The sequence below is a fragment of the Achroia grisella genome, unplaced genomic scaffold (genome assembly GCF_030625045.1).
Source record: "Achroia grisella isolate CSIRO2021 unplaced genomic scaffold, CSIRO_AGI_Agris_v1 utg640, whole genome shotgun sequence".
NCBI lineage: Eukaryota > Metazoa > Arthropoda > Insecta > Lepidoptera > Pyralidae > Achroia > Achroia grisella.
In genome coordinates this window covers 5,407,543-5,425,902 of record NW_026712977.1, presented here as the reverse complement: position 1 = coordinate 5,425,902, position 18,360 = coordinate 5,407,543, and the positions used below count along the sequence as shown (strand labels likewise).

Genomic DNA, 18,360 nt, shown 5'->3' with positions numbered 1-18,360 from the left:
GCACCCAAATTAAATTACATCAGTAGAAAACCTCATGCAACAAAAAAGAAGGTAAATTTTGTTGTCCTGTGTTATAATCAATATATTATAATAACACAAAAAGGTGACATTGTCACTTTTTATAAAATATATGCAAATATTTTTGTAAAATTTATATTTTGACATACACAGATGTGTACTACAAATATAATATTGATATTACAAACTTAAATATATTTTGCTTTTATTGTACAAATGTGTAGCATAATTGTCTAACGTTTAATCTATCAATTATATACAGATATACATACCCATCAAAGGTTGCAACCAGTGGTTCGTTTGGAGAGGTTAAAAACCAATGAACATACCATAACAGAACTGCTGCAGAGAAGATCATCACCAATAGAGGGACTACTAATACCTAGGCGTATTAAACGTCTCAATAAACCAAAACAAATTAAATCTAAAGCAGAAAAATGGCCTGTAAATGGCAATACGACTGTACGTAAATCAAAAGCAAAAAGAGTACAGGCAAAAGAGAAGATAAAGGTGCCTCGAAGGAAGAGAAGGCGACATACAGACTCAAAAGATCAAGATGAAGATAATACACCTCTTAAATTTTTAGCAACATCTTCTAAAAATAAGCAAGGTGCAGGAGGCAAAAGACGCAAGTCAGGAGGTAAGATAATAATAATTTTGTCTGTTTAGAATATATATCGACTATAGTCTATTTTTTCATTTCGGAGTCATATTTGACTTTTTAAATAGTGTTGTCTATTGGAAATTAATATGAGTTAATTGAACGAATTATCGAAATTTATATATTCTCAGGAATAATGCGTGGGGTTTATTTAAAACGCATTAACAGGAATTTAATGAAGTATGTTTTGCCAGTCAATGTTAAAGGGTCATTTAAAAACCCTACCTGTTTTTATTTATTCGTATGATATGAAAACATAGAATAATAAATTATCTCAGGTTTTTAGGTTTAGGTCACATGCTTCCTACGATCCTTGAAATGTTGTAACACCCTTGCATGGTTCTAGTTAAAATCTTATTTTGTAACATATATGTATCAACATGACACAATAAAACAATTTGAACTTGATAAAACTTATTTGAGAGTACTTAGTATTTGTAAAAATATTTCAAAATTTGAATATTTATTCCTACGCCTAACTCACTTGGGCGTAAGAACCTTTACCTTTATTTCGCTAGTATAGAAATCTAAACAATTATGACCATCACATACATTGTTTATGTGATACAAAGTTAACGTTACATAACGTTTCAAATATGATATGTTACAGCAGCAGAACCTTCAAGAAAGCAAACTCGAAAAGCGCCTGCCGCTAAGACTTTACACAGGAGAAAAAAGCAATATACAGGTAACAACTGTTATATACTTTATTTTCTATATACAGGGTGTAAGGGACAGGTTGGCCACAACGTCAACAGCTGATTCAGATGAATGGTCTGGATCAGATGGCAGATTATTTTCCCTCCGGAAATGCACCACAGCCATATAATTAACGATTCTTAGTTTTGACGCAATGTATTGCGCGCACTGTAATTTTACGACGCGGAGTATCCAGTGCAGTGACGTCTGAACATAGGTACATGTACATTACAAACATTATTAATACATGAATTACAGTAGGTATTCTGTTCGGGTACTAATCATCTAACAGTACATAACATAGCACAGCGAAGCGCCGGGAATAAAGTATTGCACTTTATGAATATAGTACGGTCGCTGCCACTTTATGCACAGTCCAGTACAAACTCCACGGTTTGTCCATATTCAAGAGCAGTAAATAATCCATTGAGTGCTGGATGACATTTAACATCATTATTACACATTATTAATAATAATGAAAAATTCACAAATAAGAATACACAACAAAACAAAACAAAAACAGTAAATATCTAATCTCACTTCAATACAAAATCATAAAAGTTTTATATAGTGCGGCCAAATTCATCCGATAGCATGGAAGTACAAAATCGAACTAACTAGGCCCTATGCTATACCCATCCGTGGCTTCTATGACCATGTAATACAGAGCTTCTCAAATTTATTTTATTTACAGACAACTTTAAATACCATTTACATTACCACTTACATTTTTAAAGATTCTCCAAATATATGATATGTATTAACACGGAAAATTGTAAATATTATTAGCACAAACTATATTTAAATTAAAACCAATTTGTAACATGTATACGGTATCTCTTTTTAGTTAGTACCTTGCCACACTATAATACATACTTTGCCGCACTATCAAACTTTTTTGATTTTGTTTTGAAGTGATATAATATAATATAATAGGTATTTACTGTTTTTGTTTTGTTTTTTTTTGTGTGTTCGTATTTGAGAATTTATTATTAATAATGGAACATCAGCCAGCACGTAATAGATTAATTACTGCTCGCGAATATAGACAAATGCTTATGTGCCTAGATGAAGTTGTTAAGACGAAACCGTAGAGTTCCTACGTCTCACTGAACTGTGCATAGAGCGCTACGAAAAGACCGGCAACAGCCGTACCATATTCATAAAGCAAGTATTGGTTCCCAGCGATTCGCTCCCCGTGTTATGTATGTACTGTTAGATGATTAATACTCGATCAGAATGCCTACTTTATTTAACGTATTAATATTTCGCAAAGTACTAAGAGTACATTGCGAATCGCTATTTTTACACCCTGTATATACTATGTGAATGGATTTGTGTTAAAACTAACTAAACATGCTTGTATGTTTACTACTCAAGGATATTGAGTAGTATTCATGTAACCATCGTTGCAAATTTTTAAATATGTAATAAATAAATTCTAATAGCGGGAACAACTGAACATCGCTATTGAGTGGTGGACGTTGAATGACTAGAATTATAATGATACGAAATTCGCATCAGAGTTTTTACATTCTATATTATTGTTTTTAGGACATAAACCAATAACAAGAAACGCTGCCAAATTATCAAAAAGTAAGTCAACTAACCATATTTACAAACGTAATATGTACATTGTTTAGTCACAAACAGAATATTAATTTGCTTGAAACTAATCAAAGTCTGATTACAATGTAGAAATCTGCCTAAAATATTACTATATTTTAACCTTTGATTTCAGTGAAGTCTAGTGGAAATAATAATGAAGCTTCTCCTGTATTATCTTGCAAAAAAATCATTAAGCGACCTGGGAAGAAGAAACCAGAATTCAACTCGCTATCGCTAACTTCGAAATCGCCGGCTAACTCGCCCTTAAATATCAAACCCGAAAATATTAATATAACAGGGCTAACGGCGAATTGCACAGATTGGGAAGAGTTCGCCCGTTTGAATTCCCATATTCCTGTAGATGTTACTGCAGATGTTACTGCAGATGTTACTGCAGATCCTACTGCAGATTCATTATCCATGGAACATCCATCTCTCCATGAAGAATATATTATTAAAGATAGCTCATCAAAATTAGGCTCTATTATTGAGCAGTCTATTCAGTCAATTAAAACTATTGAAATACCTACGACTTCTACTGAAAATGGTTCCGTCTTAGTAGAAGCAAATATTTGCACACCTGTATCACCTTGCCGCAGTTCACAAAGTGGATATTATGGCGCGAGTGAGATACAGCAATGGATTAATAATTCCATGCAGAACGTGGACGATGATATCTTTAAAATCCCCGCTGTACCTGACCCAATTAGCGATTTTTCTATAGACGAGACGAAAAATGAAATTGACGACTCTTCATATATGTCGCCACTGGTTTACTGTGATTCCGAATGTCCTTCGATGCGGTACTTCACAGTGAAGGATATTATGAACAGACCTATTATCAACTTGGGAACACGTTGCAACTCATGCGTATACTGCAATCGTGTGGATAAAATGCAACAATCGTCACAACAACCGCCATCTACGGACGTCAACAATTTTACACCAAGTTACGAGTTTGAACCGATTGACCTTGTCAACGAGGATGACGATACCCAACAAAAGCCGTATCCCGACGACTTCCTACAGAGCTGCCTAGCTTCCGAACAGCAAGAGGCACCTAGAAATGAGTCACCTAGCCATGAGTCACCTAGAAATGACTCACCTAGTTATGAGTCACCTAGAAATGAGTCACCTAGCTATGAATCACCTAGGAGTGAGTCACCTAGCAATGAATCACCTAGCAATGAGTTACCTAGCAATGAGTTACCCAGCAATGAGTCACCTAACAATGAGTCACCTAGCAATGAGTTACCTTGCAATGAGTCATCTAAGATTGAGTCACCTAGCAATGAGTTACTTTGCAATGAGTCACCTAAGATTGAGTCACCTAGCAATGAGTTACCTTGCAATGAGTCACCTAGCAATGAGTCACCTAGCAGTGAGTTACCTAGCAATGAGTTACCTTGCAATGAGTTACCTTGCAATGAGTCACCTTGCAATGAGTCACCTAGCAATGAGTCAACTAGCAATGAGTCACCTTGCAATGAGTCACCTAACAATGAATCACCTTGCAATGAGTCACCTTGCAATGAGTCACCTAACAATGAGTCACCTAGCAATGAGTTACCCTGCAATGAATTACCCTGCAATGAGTCACCTAGCAATGAGTCACCTAACAATGAGTCACCTTGCAATGAGTCACCTAACAATGAGTCACCTAACAATGAGTCACCTAGCAATGAGTCGCCTAGCAATGCGTCACCTAGCAATAAGTCGCCTAGCAATGCGTCGCCTAGCAATGCGTCACCTAGCAATGAATCACCTACCGAAGAGTTACCTACCAATGAGTCATCCAAAATCAAAGAGAAATTTTTCTTCTTGGATTTGTTCCCTGGCATTAGCAATGATATTATTAAATTTGTGTCAACAGAAAGCCCACTGGAAGAAACGAGAAATATAATGCGGGCTTTACTAATATCCAAGGCTTTAATTTCACGTAAGGACAAAGATAGGTTGGTTGAACACAAAACTCTTTTAAGTCAGCTGTTGGCCACACTCAATATGAAGTTACAACGCAAAACTGGTCGAACACCTGTTCCATTTCCTGAAACATCTCCAGATGAAACTAGTGCTTGTGAAGGTGGAAAGGAGGATGAAGAAGGATCACCTGATTCTGTACCATCTACATCTCTTACTAAAAATAAAAAAAAGAGATATATTCGTAAAAAGAATTCAAATAGTCAGCCATCCACTAGTAAAATGGCAACTCGGGCTACTAAAGCTAAATTAACTAAAAATGAAAAGACATTTGAAGACAAAGCGCTCCCCAAAAAGTCAAACGCACAGACGTCTAAGAAGAAAAAATCTAACATTCAAAATAATGAGAAATTGGGAGAGCTAATGGACGCGCCTGTTTATTATCCTAACGAAGAAGAATTTAAGGTAAGAATTTAATATAGGTACTCAAATGCTATATGGAGCTATAATAGCTCAAAAGCAACAAAATGAGAGGAAAAGTAGTTGGGTTCAAACCCATGGAAAGATTTCTGGAGTGGTTGAAAACCAACAGCAATCTCGTCTCATCGTAACATGATAGGAGACTGATCGTAATATTTTTTGTATATAAATTATAAACCTATTTTTTTTATCTTTTGATTAATGTTAATTATGTGTCAGCAATTTCTGTTTCTTCCGATTCAGTAAAAAAATATTCTAATTATTTCTTGTTATATTTATGTTTCATTACATTTGATTGGTCGATATGAACATGTTTTATTATGTAAAAGATAAATTATAGTACATATTAAATAAATGTTGGGTGGGCCTAAAAACTTTGTATCGTTTATTATTTTTATCTATACGACTTGGAATATAAATAAACAGCATCCTTCTACCTCGGATGTTGCTGTAAACAGTATCTACAGTTACTTTTTACTTATCTAATTGTCAGAGTCGCAACCTTTAACCAATCAAACTTTATTTGCGATAGGACCCTCTAGCATATATTACGAAGATTATGCCGACTGCTTCGAAATTTGGTATTTGTAAAGTCGTGGCACCGAAGAATTTCCAGCCGCCGTGCTCTGTGAAAAATGAGATTAGATTCAATGTCAGTAACCAGTATCTGGCTCGTCTGTACAAACGCTGGGGACCTATTACCAAAGAGATATGTGCCATTAAAACATACCTGATATCACAAAGTGTTTTGTTTAATAAGGGTCCTTTGGTGAGTAGATCAATTGTATTTAATTTGCTATTGATATATCATCTGTAAAAAATAATTAAAACGCTTAAATATTTTACATTACTTTTAATATATGTATTTACATTTGTTTGTAATTTTAATTAAATTCAATTTATAATTTTTTTCCTTTTCGGAAAGGGTGTACACTAAACTTTGAAATGCCTTAGATTGCAAACGATGAAATATACTAATTCTAACAAAAAATATAACACAGGTGGCCAATCTGGAAGTCAGTCTACCAAAACTGTATCACGTCGTTCAAAAACACGGCGGTTTGAAGACGGTAATGGAGAAAAAGCGTTGGGGTCGAGTTGCCGACGATCTTCGCAATGGTAGAACGTGCAACCCCGAAAAATTGGACATACTTTACTTAAGATATTTGCTCCCTTATGATACTCTGTCTAACAGTAAGTACAAGACGACAATACATACTCTAATAACTATAATTATTAATTTGTACTGTAAATAATGCTTAACACTTATTGAACAGTGCAAACTTTTACGGTCTTATTACAAAAAATCTGTTAAACCTCGGACGAAACGTGGTTTAATATGGTCGCGGTTTAAACCATTCCTAAAGCCTTGGAATTGGAATAAGCCTAACATTATTACGAATCCAGATCTAGAGGACTACTTAGTACTACAGTTAAATCGTTCTTTATGTATTTCTTGCAGAAATCTGTCACTCATGTCTGTTAGCGTACAATTGCGTTCCGTTTTACCAGAAAACTGAAATGATAAAAAATAATATTACTTCTAAGAAAAATGTATAAACTAACAATAATTTTATTTGTATTTGTCTATGTTTTTATTATAACTATTTAATTAATATATAATATTTATTAACGTACTATAAGGCTGAAAATCAGTTTTAAATTACAAGTAGGAGTCCTACACGGAGAAAAGGAACGGCGATATATTCTTATTGGATATATTCTATATTCGATTCGAATGGTGACTATTTCAAAGTTGAAGGAGTGAAAAAAAAAACAATTAACGTGTTTTATCAGGCATCGCAGGTCTAATTTTAGACAATATCGAATCACGGTTTAGACATAAACTTCTTTTTGTAATAAGGAATACTTTGGTCAATGGTTTATTACTAGTGTTAAACCAGGTTTATCTTTTTGTAACGAACGTGTTTATAATACGATTGGTGAAATCCGACCTAATAAGACAGTTAGTGTATTATTAGTACCATATTAATTATGATATAGGCAAAATACTCGATATTATTTTTTTTACTAATAGAACTGAAAGTTAACCTATAAATATTGTAATTTTTTATGCAACAATTATTACTATATATTAATATTATGAACTATCACATTCAGAACTGGTTATTTATCCTTTAGACAAAGAATTGTTATTAATTAATTATTGACATTGTACATGTGTGATTCGGTATAAGAATATACGAGTGATTCTTATACCGAATCACTTTATTGAACGAACATATATAGCCGTAATAAGCACTTAGAGGCGATTTTTTTTTATTTGACAAGCCTATTAGGTGTTTACTGTTCTTAAAATTATGTTAAATATTGTTTTGTTTTTAGAGTATAATATTTATTTACTACAGAAATACCTATATTCTCGGAATATTCATTGTAATTTTAGTTTGACTTAGTACTGATCTACAAACTGCAAAAAAGTCTTTCGGTATAATCAACTTGCTCTTTGCACATAAATTGGTTTAACTTACATGCAATGAAGTAGTATATGTATTTGAGTTTTGGGAATTAAAATCTAGCTATAATCCTATATAGAATATTGCATATACATGTATAAACAGGTTCAAATCTAACAATTGGCCGATCTTTAAAACATAGACCTCGAAATGCTTACAGTAAGTGGTAGTAAACAGGGTTACTGCAAACTCGACGTTTTTAAAATCACAAAATTCAGAATAACTCGATGAGAATACGTCGAGGTCCCAGTAACCCTGTATAGTAAGAGATATAGAGCGTGAATGTGTTTGATAAGGTCGTCCAACTCAACGTTGCAAGATAGTTACTCAATGACGTATTGAAAGCTCGTTAAGTATTAAGTTTATTTTAGTTATTAGTTTATATTGAAGCATTTTTAGGCTGGATTTCACCAATCGCAGTATAAAAAACGTGATAAAAATATGTTCAAAGAAACGGAGATCAGCATAGACGTTGATCTCGTTTTACTTTTGGAATTCACCAGCAATATATAAATCGCGTTTACCAAAATGAAGTTTAGATTTTCATTCATTCATAGTATTACACGCTCATAAAATAATATTTGATTCTAAAACAATTTTAAGAAATATTTGTAATTCAATCATGTGATAATTAGGATAACTTTTTTAGTTTTTAATTTAACAAGTACCGTCGACTACAAAATATATAACAACAATCTTTACCTATAAACAAGGTAAAACATTATTTTATTGAGGTTTTTTACACTACTGACAATTTTCTGTTTATTCCTGATGTTAAATTGTTAAAAATTTGATTGATGACTGTTTGACAACTGACAACTGCTTTAAATACGTTTAAAGAGTTAACCGTAGGAAATCGGGCTCCTACGTTTAAAGTAATAAAAAAATAAAATAAATCAATTTTTTAAATTCAGATTTTATAAATATGTAGTGGTGAAATGCAAACTGTAGCTTTGAACACGTTTAAACGTTTTAATCACGTATGGTTCGAACTAAATACGATCAGTTTCTTCTTTATAACACTAGTTTTAAATCAGTTTTTTACACTATTTCTCTGTGGCTGATTCACAAACTGGACAACTTCAGTGTATTGTCGGTGTATGATTATAATGTGGCATATCTCAAATGTGCTCCAATTGCAGAAGAGCGTCAGGAAATCATGGAATCTGTCGAAAAAAGTTGGGAAAAAAGAAATGCAAAAATGCTCGAACGGGCTACGAATCCATTACACCGACAGAAGCGTCTGCTTGGCGAGAGCGATTCTTCAGGGGAAGAAACTGAAGATGAGAGCAGCATGTCGTCTACGCTTGCAGAAGCCGAAGATTGCATGGTTCCCGGAAGGAGTATGACCCTCGCTACTTTTGCTAAGGTTAGTTAGGTAGCGTTGAAAACAGTTCGTTCAACTTGTGCGATTTGATGGCAATGCAACTACACAATCCTCATTCAAAATTACTCCCAACTTACTAGTAAATTAAGTAGTTGTTTTGTAGTAGATAGTGTACTACCTATTATATCCTAAAGAATGCTTCACGTTTCTAATAACTTTAGTTGTATCTTTTTGAGAACAATCAATATATGTTACCATATACCTAAGTATGTTATATGAATAAATTTTAATCATAACGACCATCGTAGGCGGCAGCAGCGGCTCAGGAGGCCTATTACGGACGATCGCAAGAGCCACCACAACCGGCCGACGTGGAAAATAAATACTGGCGGTTCGTTGTAACGCGCAACGAACATGTTTGCGTGTACAGCGCGTCTCTAGATACTGGTGACGAGGGGTATGGCTTCCCCACCGACAGCAGCGACCCCTATGGAACACATCCGTGGAATTTAAAAGTACGTCATTAGCGACCCGGTATCTAATGCTAAGTATCAGTACAATATGTACATTAGTTTAATTTTATTCAATAGTCGTAATAACAAACTGAAAGACAGTAATATTACTAATTAAAGCCCGTAATTTACATAATGTACAAATGTTTTTTTTAATCTTTATATGAACTGGCTGCTACAATCAATTTAAGAAGAAAAATTCAAAATATTCTTTCTGTTTCTTGATGAAACGCGATAAAGGTTGGATGTCCTGTATCCGTAAAATCGGTATCGGGCCAAACCACTATCCGTTTAACTCTAATCTTTACCTTAAACAGATAAATATAAATTACTCTCAATATAAACTTTTATATAACAGGTTATAAGCCAAAATGAAGGAAACGTATTGCGATCACTGGGTCCAGTGTTAGGAGTGACGGTGCCAACACTCCATTTCAGTATGATGTTCTCCACCAGCTGCTGGCACCGGGATCCTCATGGGCTACCATGGATAGAATACATGCACCGAGGTCCTCCCAAGATATGGTGCGTACTGCTTCGTACATTATTATATTTATATGGAAAAGGGACATCAGCATTCCATGTTACTTACAATTGACGCGAGTTCAGTACCCGCATTTTTATCAATTTAAATTCATGACGTAAAAGGCAATTGAATTGCTATTGATTCTTTTAAATAGTACTAGCTGACCTGCGCAAATTCCTCTGCCACACGCTTTGCCCGTTTATTAAATATTTCCCATTGGAGCTGTTGGGTAAAAAAGGGAAACTAAGGACCAACCTGGTTCGTGTCGTCCCCGCGTGCAGGTCTTATTTTACGCGTAGCCGTTTCACTTTAAAAACGCACAACACTACGATGAATTTCACTGGATGATGTACTAATCAGATGATTGCGCGAAGATCGCGGCTGATGGTTCCGTTAACGTTGATTCGCGGAGAATATGTTGATTTGCGTGTGCTCGACGCGACGTACAACGAACGACTCATTTTGTTGATGCTACCCCCAGATTTGGTGGATAAAAATAGGAGTAGGATTTAGGGTAGTAACATATTGCAAGTTGGCTAGAAATTAGTAGATTTATATCAACCATACCGCCCCCAAAGAGCCTCTAAGCTCTTTAGAGAATAAAAAAAAAGTAAGATATGAAACTGCAAAGGTTTCCAACAATGTTAACTATAAAAAAAAAATAATAATAATAATGAGATGTAACTAAACTAATAATACTATAAGCTAAGGTTCGATAGCATAAGAATAATGATCGGCTTTAGGCACAAGGTAATAATGGACAAATCTTGACTACTGGTCGAAGTAACGTACCAGTAGAAGTTTTCAACTCTACCACCCTAACAGTACCGTCAGAACCTGGACAAATTTTAGTTACCCTAGCAATTTTCCAACGAAATGGTGGCAAACCGGGATCTTTCAGCAAAACCAAATCGCCTACTTGAACGTTAGGTAGTTTAGCAAGCCATTTGGGTCGCTGTTGTAATGTATGAAGATATTCGGATTGCCAACGCTTCCAAAAATGCTGAGTTATTTGCCGTACTAACTGCCAACGCTTGAGAAGATTTGATTCTATTATTTCTTCTTCAGGTAATGCCTGAAGAGGTTTACCGATGATAAAATGGCCAGGAGTTAAAACGTCTAGGTCATTTGGATCATTTGTCATAGGTACTAAAGGACGTGAATTTAGAGCAGCCTCTACTTTAGTGAAGATGGTAGCTAATTCTTCGTAAACCAGTGAGCGATCGCCAATTACACGAGTAATGATTAATTTGGCAGAGCGAACAGCACTCTCCCATAAACCACCCATGTGTGGACTGGCGGGAGGATTCAAATGCCAAACTATTTGTTGATGAGCTAAATATTTATGGATTTCCTCATGAGAATTTATAATATGTTGCGTAACATCTTTTAGATAATTCCGAGCACCAACAAAATTGGTACCGCAATCGCTAAATACGTCGCTAGGAAGTCCCCTACGAGAAACAAACCGATCGAAGCATGCAAGAAACGCTTCAGTAGACAACTCTGAAACAATTTCCAGATGAGTACATTTGGTAGTAAAACATACAAAAATACAGAGATACGATTTTACGGACTTGGCGTTTCGGATACGAGAAGTTTTTAAGAAAAACGGGCCCGCAAAATCGATCCCAACCTTTTGAAAAGGTCGACAGGATGTTACTCGGTGGGAGGGTAGATCTCCCATAAAAGGTTCAATAGATCTAGGTCGTGATCTATAACAACGTTGACAACGAAAAATTTGTTGGCGGACAATTCGACGCGCTGATATAATCCAAAAGTATTTTTGTAATAAATTTAGAAGGGAATTTAGACTAGGATGTAAAAAGACATGATGATAATAGTCAATTATCAATCGTGTCACGTGGTGTGCCTTAGGAAGTAGCAATGGATGCCTTGTGTGGTACGGCAAATTAGAATTGGTAAGCCTTCCACCTACTCTTACGAGACCGATGTTGTCGAGAAATAAATTAAGTCTCATGAGACCACCTTTAATAGATTTGTTTTCCTGTAGCCTTTTAATTGTTCCAGAGAATTCCGAAGACTGAACCAATCGAATGATAGTGTGAGTGCTATCAATCAACTCGGCCACACTAATTGGTCCAGTTCTTCGTTGTGAAGGCTTGCGTAGATTGTGACAGAAACGTTTGCACCAAGCTACTATACATCGTAACTTGGTAAACGAGCTGTACTTGGTGAGAAAAGGAGGCTCCGTAATAGTATGCGTGACATATGCTGCAGGATAGGAGGACCGTACACCAGGCAAGTCGGCTTCGCTAAGTTCTGATGCTTCATTAGGCCATGTTGAATCGTCCATTTCAAGCCATGATGGACACCACCATAGGGGATGATCAACTAATTCAGTAGGAGTAAGGCCTCGACTGGCTGAATCAGCTGGATTCATCATGGACGGTACGTGTTTCCACGTGACATTGGAAAATAAATTTTGGATTTGGGATACACGGTTCCCTTCATAAGTTTGAAGTTTGTGAGGTGAAGTTTTAAGCCACGATAGGACTATGTTCGAATCACACCAAGCAATGACAGTAGTGATTGACATTTTGACATTTAAAATGTCAAACACGTGTTTGGTTAAGCGAATGAGTAAAAGTGCACCGTTTAATTCCAATTTGGGAATAGTTAGTTTTTGTTTGAGTGGTGCTACCCGTGATTTTGCAAGTAATAATTTAACATAATTACCATGAGTATTTTGAATACGCAGATAGATGCAAGCGGCATACCCGCGCTCGGACGCATCACTGAAACCGTGCAATTGACATACAAACGGTTGATCAGTGATAACGTAACGTGATATAGATACTTTATTAAGATGAGGAAAATCTGCTATTAATTCCGACCAAGATTTTTGTATAGCAGGGGGAAGTGGATCGTCCCAACTCTTTTGTGTTGACCACAGCTGTTGCATAAGGTGCTTGGCGTAGAAAGTGACAGGAGCTAAAAATCCACATGGATCGTAAAGTCTCGCGATGTTAGACAAAACGCCACGCATGGTCATGACATTACTCATGTTTGAGACATGATAGATGAAGCTATCCGTTTTTGCGTTCCATTCGATGCCCAGAATTTTGAAGAGGTCACCCTGCTCCTCGAAACGGTATGGTGGCTCGCAATGATCGGAGGTGAAAGATTCCAAGAACTCCTTTGAGTTGCTTGACCACTTGCGCAAATCGAAACCGCCTTGAGAGAGAATGGCAACCAGATTTTGCTGCAATTGCTGAGCAGAATCAAGACAATGAGACCCACTAACTATATCATCTACGAATGTATCAGCATATTGGCTAGTATTTAAATGAGCTAACTCGTGAATGACGCGAATAGCTTGATAAGCAGAGCTCGTGACGCCGTATGTTACGGTAGTTAACTCGTACTGCTTCAAGGATTCAGCAGGAGAAGCGCGCCAGAAGATAGTTTGGTATCTGCAGTCGTCATCATGCATGCGCACCTGTCGATACATTTGTTTTATGTCGCATGTGAAGACAATTTTGTGGAGTCGAAATCGCAAAATAATATCTTCAATATTTTTTTGAAGTTTGGGACCGGACATAAGTACCTGATTAAGTGAAACACCTGTAGAGCTAGAGGCTGATGCATCATATACAGCACGAAGTTTTGTGGTACTACTGTGTTCACGTAACACACCATGATGGGGAATATAATATCGGTCACTTGATACTGGACCTGACACTTGACGCATATGGCCAGCTTCAATGTAATCCCTCATGAAGGCAACATAAAGTTCATGCAACTTCTCATCCTTAAGCATGCGACGCTCCAAATTATGAAATCGCTTTAAGGCGTTGGTGTGTGTTTCACCCAAAGGTTTATGATCCACTTTGAAAGGTAACCGCACGATGAAACGACCAGTGCTATCCCTTGTATGAGTGTTAGTGAAGTGTTTTTCACAAATAATGTTTTCAGGATCTTGTATAGGTTGACTGGGAGGTTCCTCAGATTCCCAGAACCTTGAAAGGTTAAAATTAATATCTGTGGTACAGGCCATGGAGACCACACCACAAGTCTGCTGCGATGCTGTGGGAGCCTTGCCCATGATGATCCAACCTAAGATGGATGAATGCGCAGTGGGCATGTCTTCACCCAGGCTACGTTGTTCACCATCAATAATTTTATTAAAACAGTCAACACCTAAAAGAACATCTATTTTTCCCGGCATTGAAAAGTTGTTATCAGCCAAGACTAAGTTTTTGCATTTATCTAAAATGCATTTATTTACCATAACTGATGGGAGATTACCTGTTATGCGTTTTAGGATGATACAATTAGTTGATATGGTCTTGGTAGGATCCATAAAAGATTTTATGTTGCAGTGTATCATTCCCCGACTATGCTGAGCTGATGAAGCACCTAAACCAAGAACACTGCTAGACGGTGAACGTGGCAGTCTAAGTTGTTGTGCAAGATTTTCGGTTACAATTGAAACCTGAGAACCATTGTCGATGAGAGCACGAGCTGAATGGTAATATCCATTGACATCTCGTACACTGACAATAGCAGTACCCAAAATCATAGTGGATTTACATTCGACACCATGGATAGATTGAAGTTGAGCTATGGAACCCACTGTCGACACAGCAACTTCATTATCTTTTGGGTAAGGTTTCACTTGATTGGATGAGATGTGTAGCTTTGTATGGTGTCGGCCACGACATACTCTGCATACACTTTGTGAAATGCATTTTGAAATATGATGAGTTCTTAAACAATTAAAGCAGAGTTTATGTTGAAAAACAAAGGATTTTCTTTGTTCCGGAGTCATTGTATCAAATTTAGAACAGTAATATAGACTATGTTTATCCTGACAGCAAGGACAAATAATTGTACTAAGTTTATTTTTATTGTTTGATTCAATGACAGTTAATGTACTACTAGTAGAAGCCCTATGTATAGAAGCACTAACATTTTCTAAAACATGTAATTGATTTTCCAAAAATTTAATTAAATTCTCAAATGTAGGTATAGTTTTAATTTCAACTTGAGATTCAAATTTGCTTCTCAAATCCAGTGACAATTTTCTAAGAATTATATGAAGTAAAAGAAAACTCCATGATTTAGTATTCATGTTTAAGGCATCAAGAGCTTGAGTGCTCTCTTTAATGGTGAATAAGAATTTTGTTAAAGTTTTTAAATTTAATTGTGTTAAATTTGGCAAATTAAGAATTGCTTCTACATGTTTATCAGCGATAACTCTCTTGTTTTCATAGCGTTCTGTTAATAAATTGTAAGCAACTTGATAGTTCTCACTAGATATTACTAAATGCTTTACCAAAGAGAGTGGTTCCTTATCCAAAACACTCAATAAATAGTGTAACTTTTGAACAGAACTTAAACTATCATTATTATGAATTAGACTGTTGAAAATTGAGATGAAGTTTGGCCACTCTATGCTCACACCTGAGTACCTATTTAGAGATATCTTGGGAAGCTGAAAGGCAGGTTCAGATTTAGATGATGAGTGTTGAAAACCACTGGCATTGTCACTCTTTGTTTGTATTGAACTATGCAAAACTTGAACAGAATAAAACATATCCATAAAAGTTGAATATCTGTTTTCCAACTCCTCACGAGATTTGTCACTTACAGACTCAGTACTAGACATAAGAATAGCAAAAGCCTCCTCGAATTGTTGCCTAAACCGTTCAATATCCTTAAATCGAACCATGAAACCAACTTGCTCTTGTGAAGTTAAGTTTGGATTTTGGCTAAGTTTACCTGCAAGTTCATACACATTTCGCATGTTTTTGTAACTCAGATCGCAGTTTGTGGCATACGCTTTGATATTTGCCATTGTATTTTGATGTTATTTAACCAAAATAATGTAATATTTTCCTAAATGATATACGAAAATTAAAATGTAAACAAAAGTTAAACTAACAATTTGATTGAATGAATTAATACTGACGGGTTATGATTGACAACTTACTGTTCTGTGTTGCCAACAATGAGTTATGATTTTTGCTTAAAGCTTTATTGACAGCCAATGAATGATACTGATTTGATGGAATGAATGACAAGGTGAAATATGAGCAAAATGGCTGATATGTACGGCGGTTGATATGACAATGAAAAATGACTTGCAATACTTGATGAAATTATGAGATGAATATGATAATCAGATGATTATGAAATATGATTTATTTATGGGTTTTGAGATGAATGATGGTGATCTGGACGAAGGACCATGAAGAATGTTGGGTAAAAAAGGGAAACTAAGGACCAACCTGGTTCGTGTCGTCCCCGCGTGCAGGTCTTATTTTACGCGTAGCCGTTTCACTTTAAAAACGCACAACACTACGATGAATTTCACTGGATGATGTACTAATCAGATGATTGCGCGAAGATCGCGGCTGATGGTTCCGTTAACGTTGATTCGCGGAGAATATGTTGATTTGCGTGTGCTCGACGCGACGTACAACGAACGACTCATTTTGTTGATGCTACCCCCAGATTTGGTGGATAAAAATAGGAGTAGGATTTAGGGTAGTAACATATTGCAAGTTGGCTAGAAATTAGTAGATTTATATCAACCAGGAGCTCTGCTCCTATTATTTGTAGTTAATTATTTATTGGTTCTACGGTATATGCGTCAAGGCGTAACATACAAAATGATAAGTTTCATCAAGATCTAATAGTAGTATTTGAGTGAAAGAGGAACTAACATCCATTTATACTGTTCATACACACAAACTTTCTAGTTTATAAGAGAAAGATTATTATAAACAAAACTAACTTCCGTATTGTTCTAGATATTCAAATAGTAGCTATTGCACTCATCAGCTTATGTATTCGTTCCAGGTATGGCATACCAGACGAGCAGAGTGATAATTTCCGTCGAGCAGTGGAGACATTGTGCCCCACATCTTGCCAAAATAAATCTATTTGGCTCCCATCTGACATCACTATGATCCCGCCAAAACTCCTGCGAGAGCACAAAGTAACGCTCTCGCGATTGGAACAGGCGCCGGGTGAATATGTTATCGTGTTTCCTAAGGCGTACTCGTCTTCAATATCGACTGGTTACACCCAGTCCGAAAGTGTGTACTTTGCAACTGACACTTGGCTCTCCGGCGTCGACAGGGTGTTCCTGGTATATTCTATTTTTATTTACATATATTCTTATGAAATGGTAAAAACAATGATATAGCTGTAATAAGAATATTTTAGGTTAATTGGATTATAATATTATTTATAAACATTTCGATAAAAAGTTATACTATTACTTCTCAACAAATTATCTTAATTTATGGGATATTAACATAAATAGAATAATCAATCTTAAAATAGAGTACACTACATTTATATCAATGTGCGTCTAAATAATGTCATATGTTTGTTCACCAGGAATTGCGCGATAGTTGCGAACCGACGATGTTTTCTATAGAACAACTTCTACTCGCGATCGCTACGGACGAGCGTATCCCACCACGAGTTCTAAGACCCGTATCTGGCGCTCTCGGTCGCATAATTGCCGATGAGCTCGCCTATCGACGGCAACTGGCTCGGCTCGGACTCTCAGCTGCTGCGTCGACGGCTGACGGTACACGCACCTGGCGGCGACGGCCGGCCGGTGCGTGGAATGTGAGGGAACAGGACGAGTGTGAGGTTTGCCGTGCTACACTATACCTGTCGAAGGTGACTGGTATGGCGGGACGCCGTGCCGCTGCCTGTCTACAACACGCGGTGCTGCTACTACGTCGCGATCCTGAAGGAGCAGCAGATGCCACCCTCCATTGTCATTACACGGATGATGATCTGCGCGATGCTGTGTGCGCACTCGATGCGCGTCTTCGCCTCCCATCTGTCAAGTAGATAAGATACATGTTTTCATAATTGTAACACGTTTTGTGCTCACCTTACATAATTGTTGTATTTTAAATGTCATGTATTGAATAGACGATGTTCAAATTTTTAAACATTAAAAATATCTAATATATTTTTAATGTTTAAAAATTTGAACATGACCCCACCGAAATTAAAGCATAAATAGCACATAAGACTCTTCTAAATTGTTGTGTTATTATTATAGTCTGTTGTTTAATCCCGAAGACAAATTTGACATTACCGATGTTGCCAGGTTTTTCCAATTTTTTAAATAA

General features: G+C 36.3%; 1 protein-coding gene across 1 annotated transcript in view; it reads left to right on the top strand.

Moving 5' to 3' along the window:
* Positions 1-18,148, top strand: part of LOC131849142 (protein Jumonji) — a 30,683-nt gene extending 12,535 nt beyond the window's left edge. Inside the window, exons 4-14 of the mRNA XM_059199136.1 lie at positions 281-658; positions 1,290-1,367; positions 2,933-2,974; positions 3,120-5,371; positions 5,919-6,155; positions 6,388-6,580; positions 9,006-9,232; positions 9,499-9,705; positions 10,061-10,227; positions 17,060-17,351; positions 17,606-18,148. Of these exons, the coding sequence (XP_059055119.1) occupies positions 281-658; positions 1,290-1,367; positions 2,933-2,974; positions 3,120-5,371; positions 5,919-6,155; positions 6,388-6,580; positions 9,006-9,232; positions 9,499-9,705; positions 10,061-10,227; positions 17,060-17,351; positions 17,606-18,073 (4,541 nt within the window). The 3' untranslated portion in view covers positions 18,074-18,148. The remainder of the gene's footprint in view (positions 1-280; positions 659-1,289; positions 1,368-2,932; positions 2,975-3,119; positions 5,372-5,918; positions 6,156-6,387; positions 6,581-9,005; positions 9,233-9,498; positions 9,706-10,060; positions 10,228-17,059; positions 17,352-17,605) is intronic.
* The last annotated feature ends 212 nt before the right edge of the window (positions 18,149-18,360 follow it).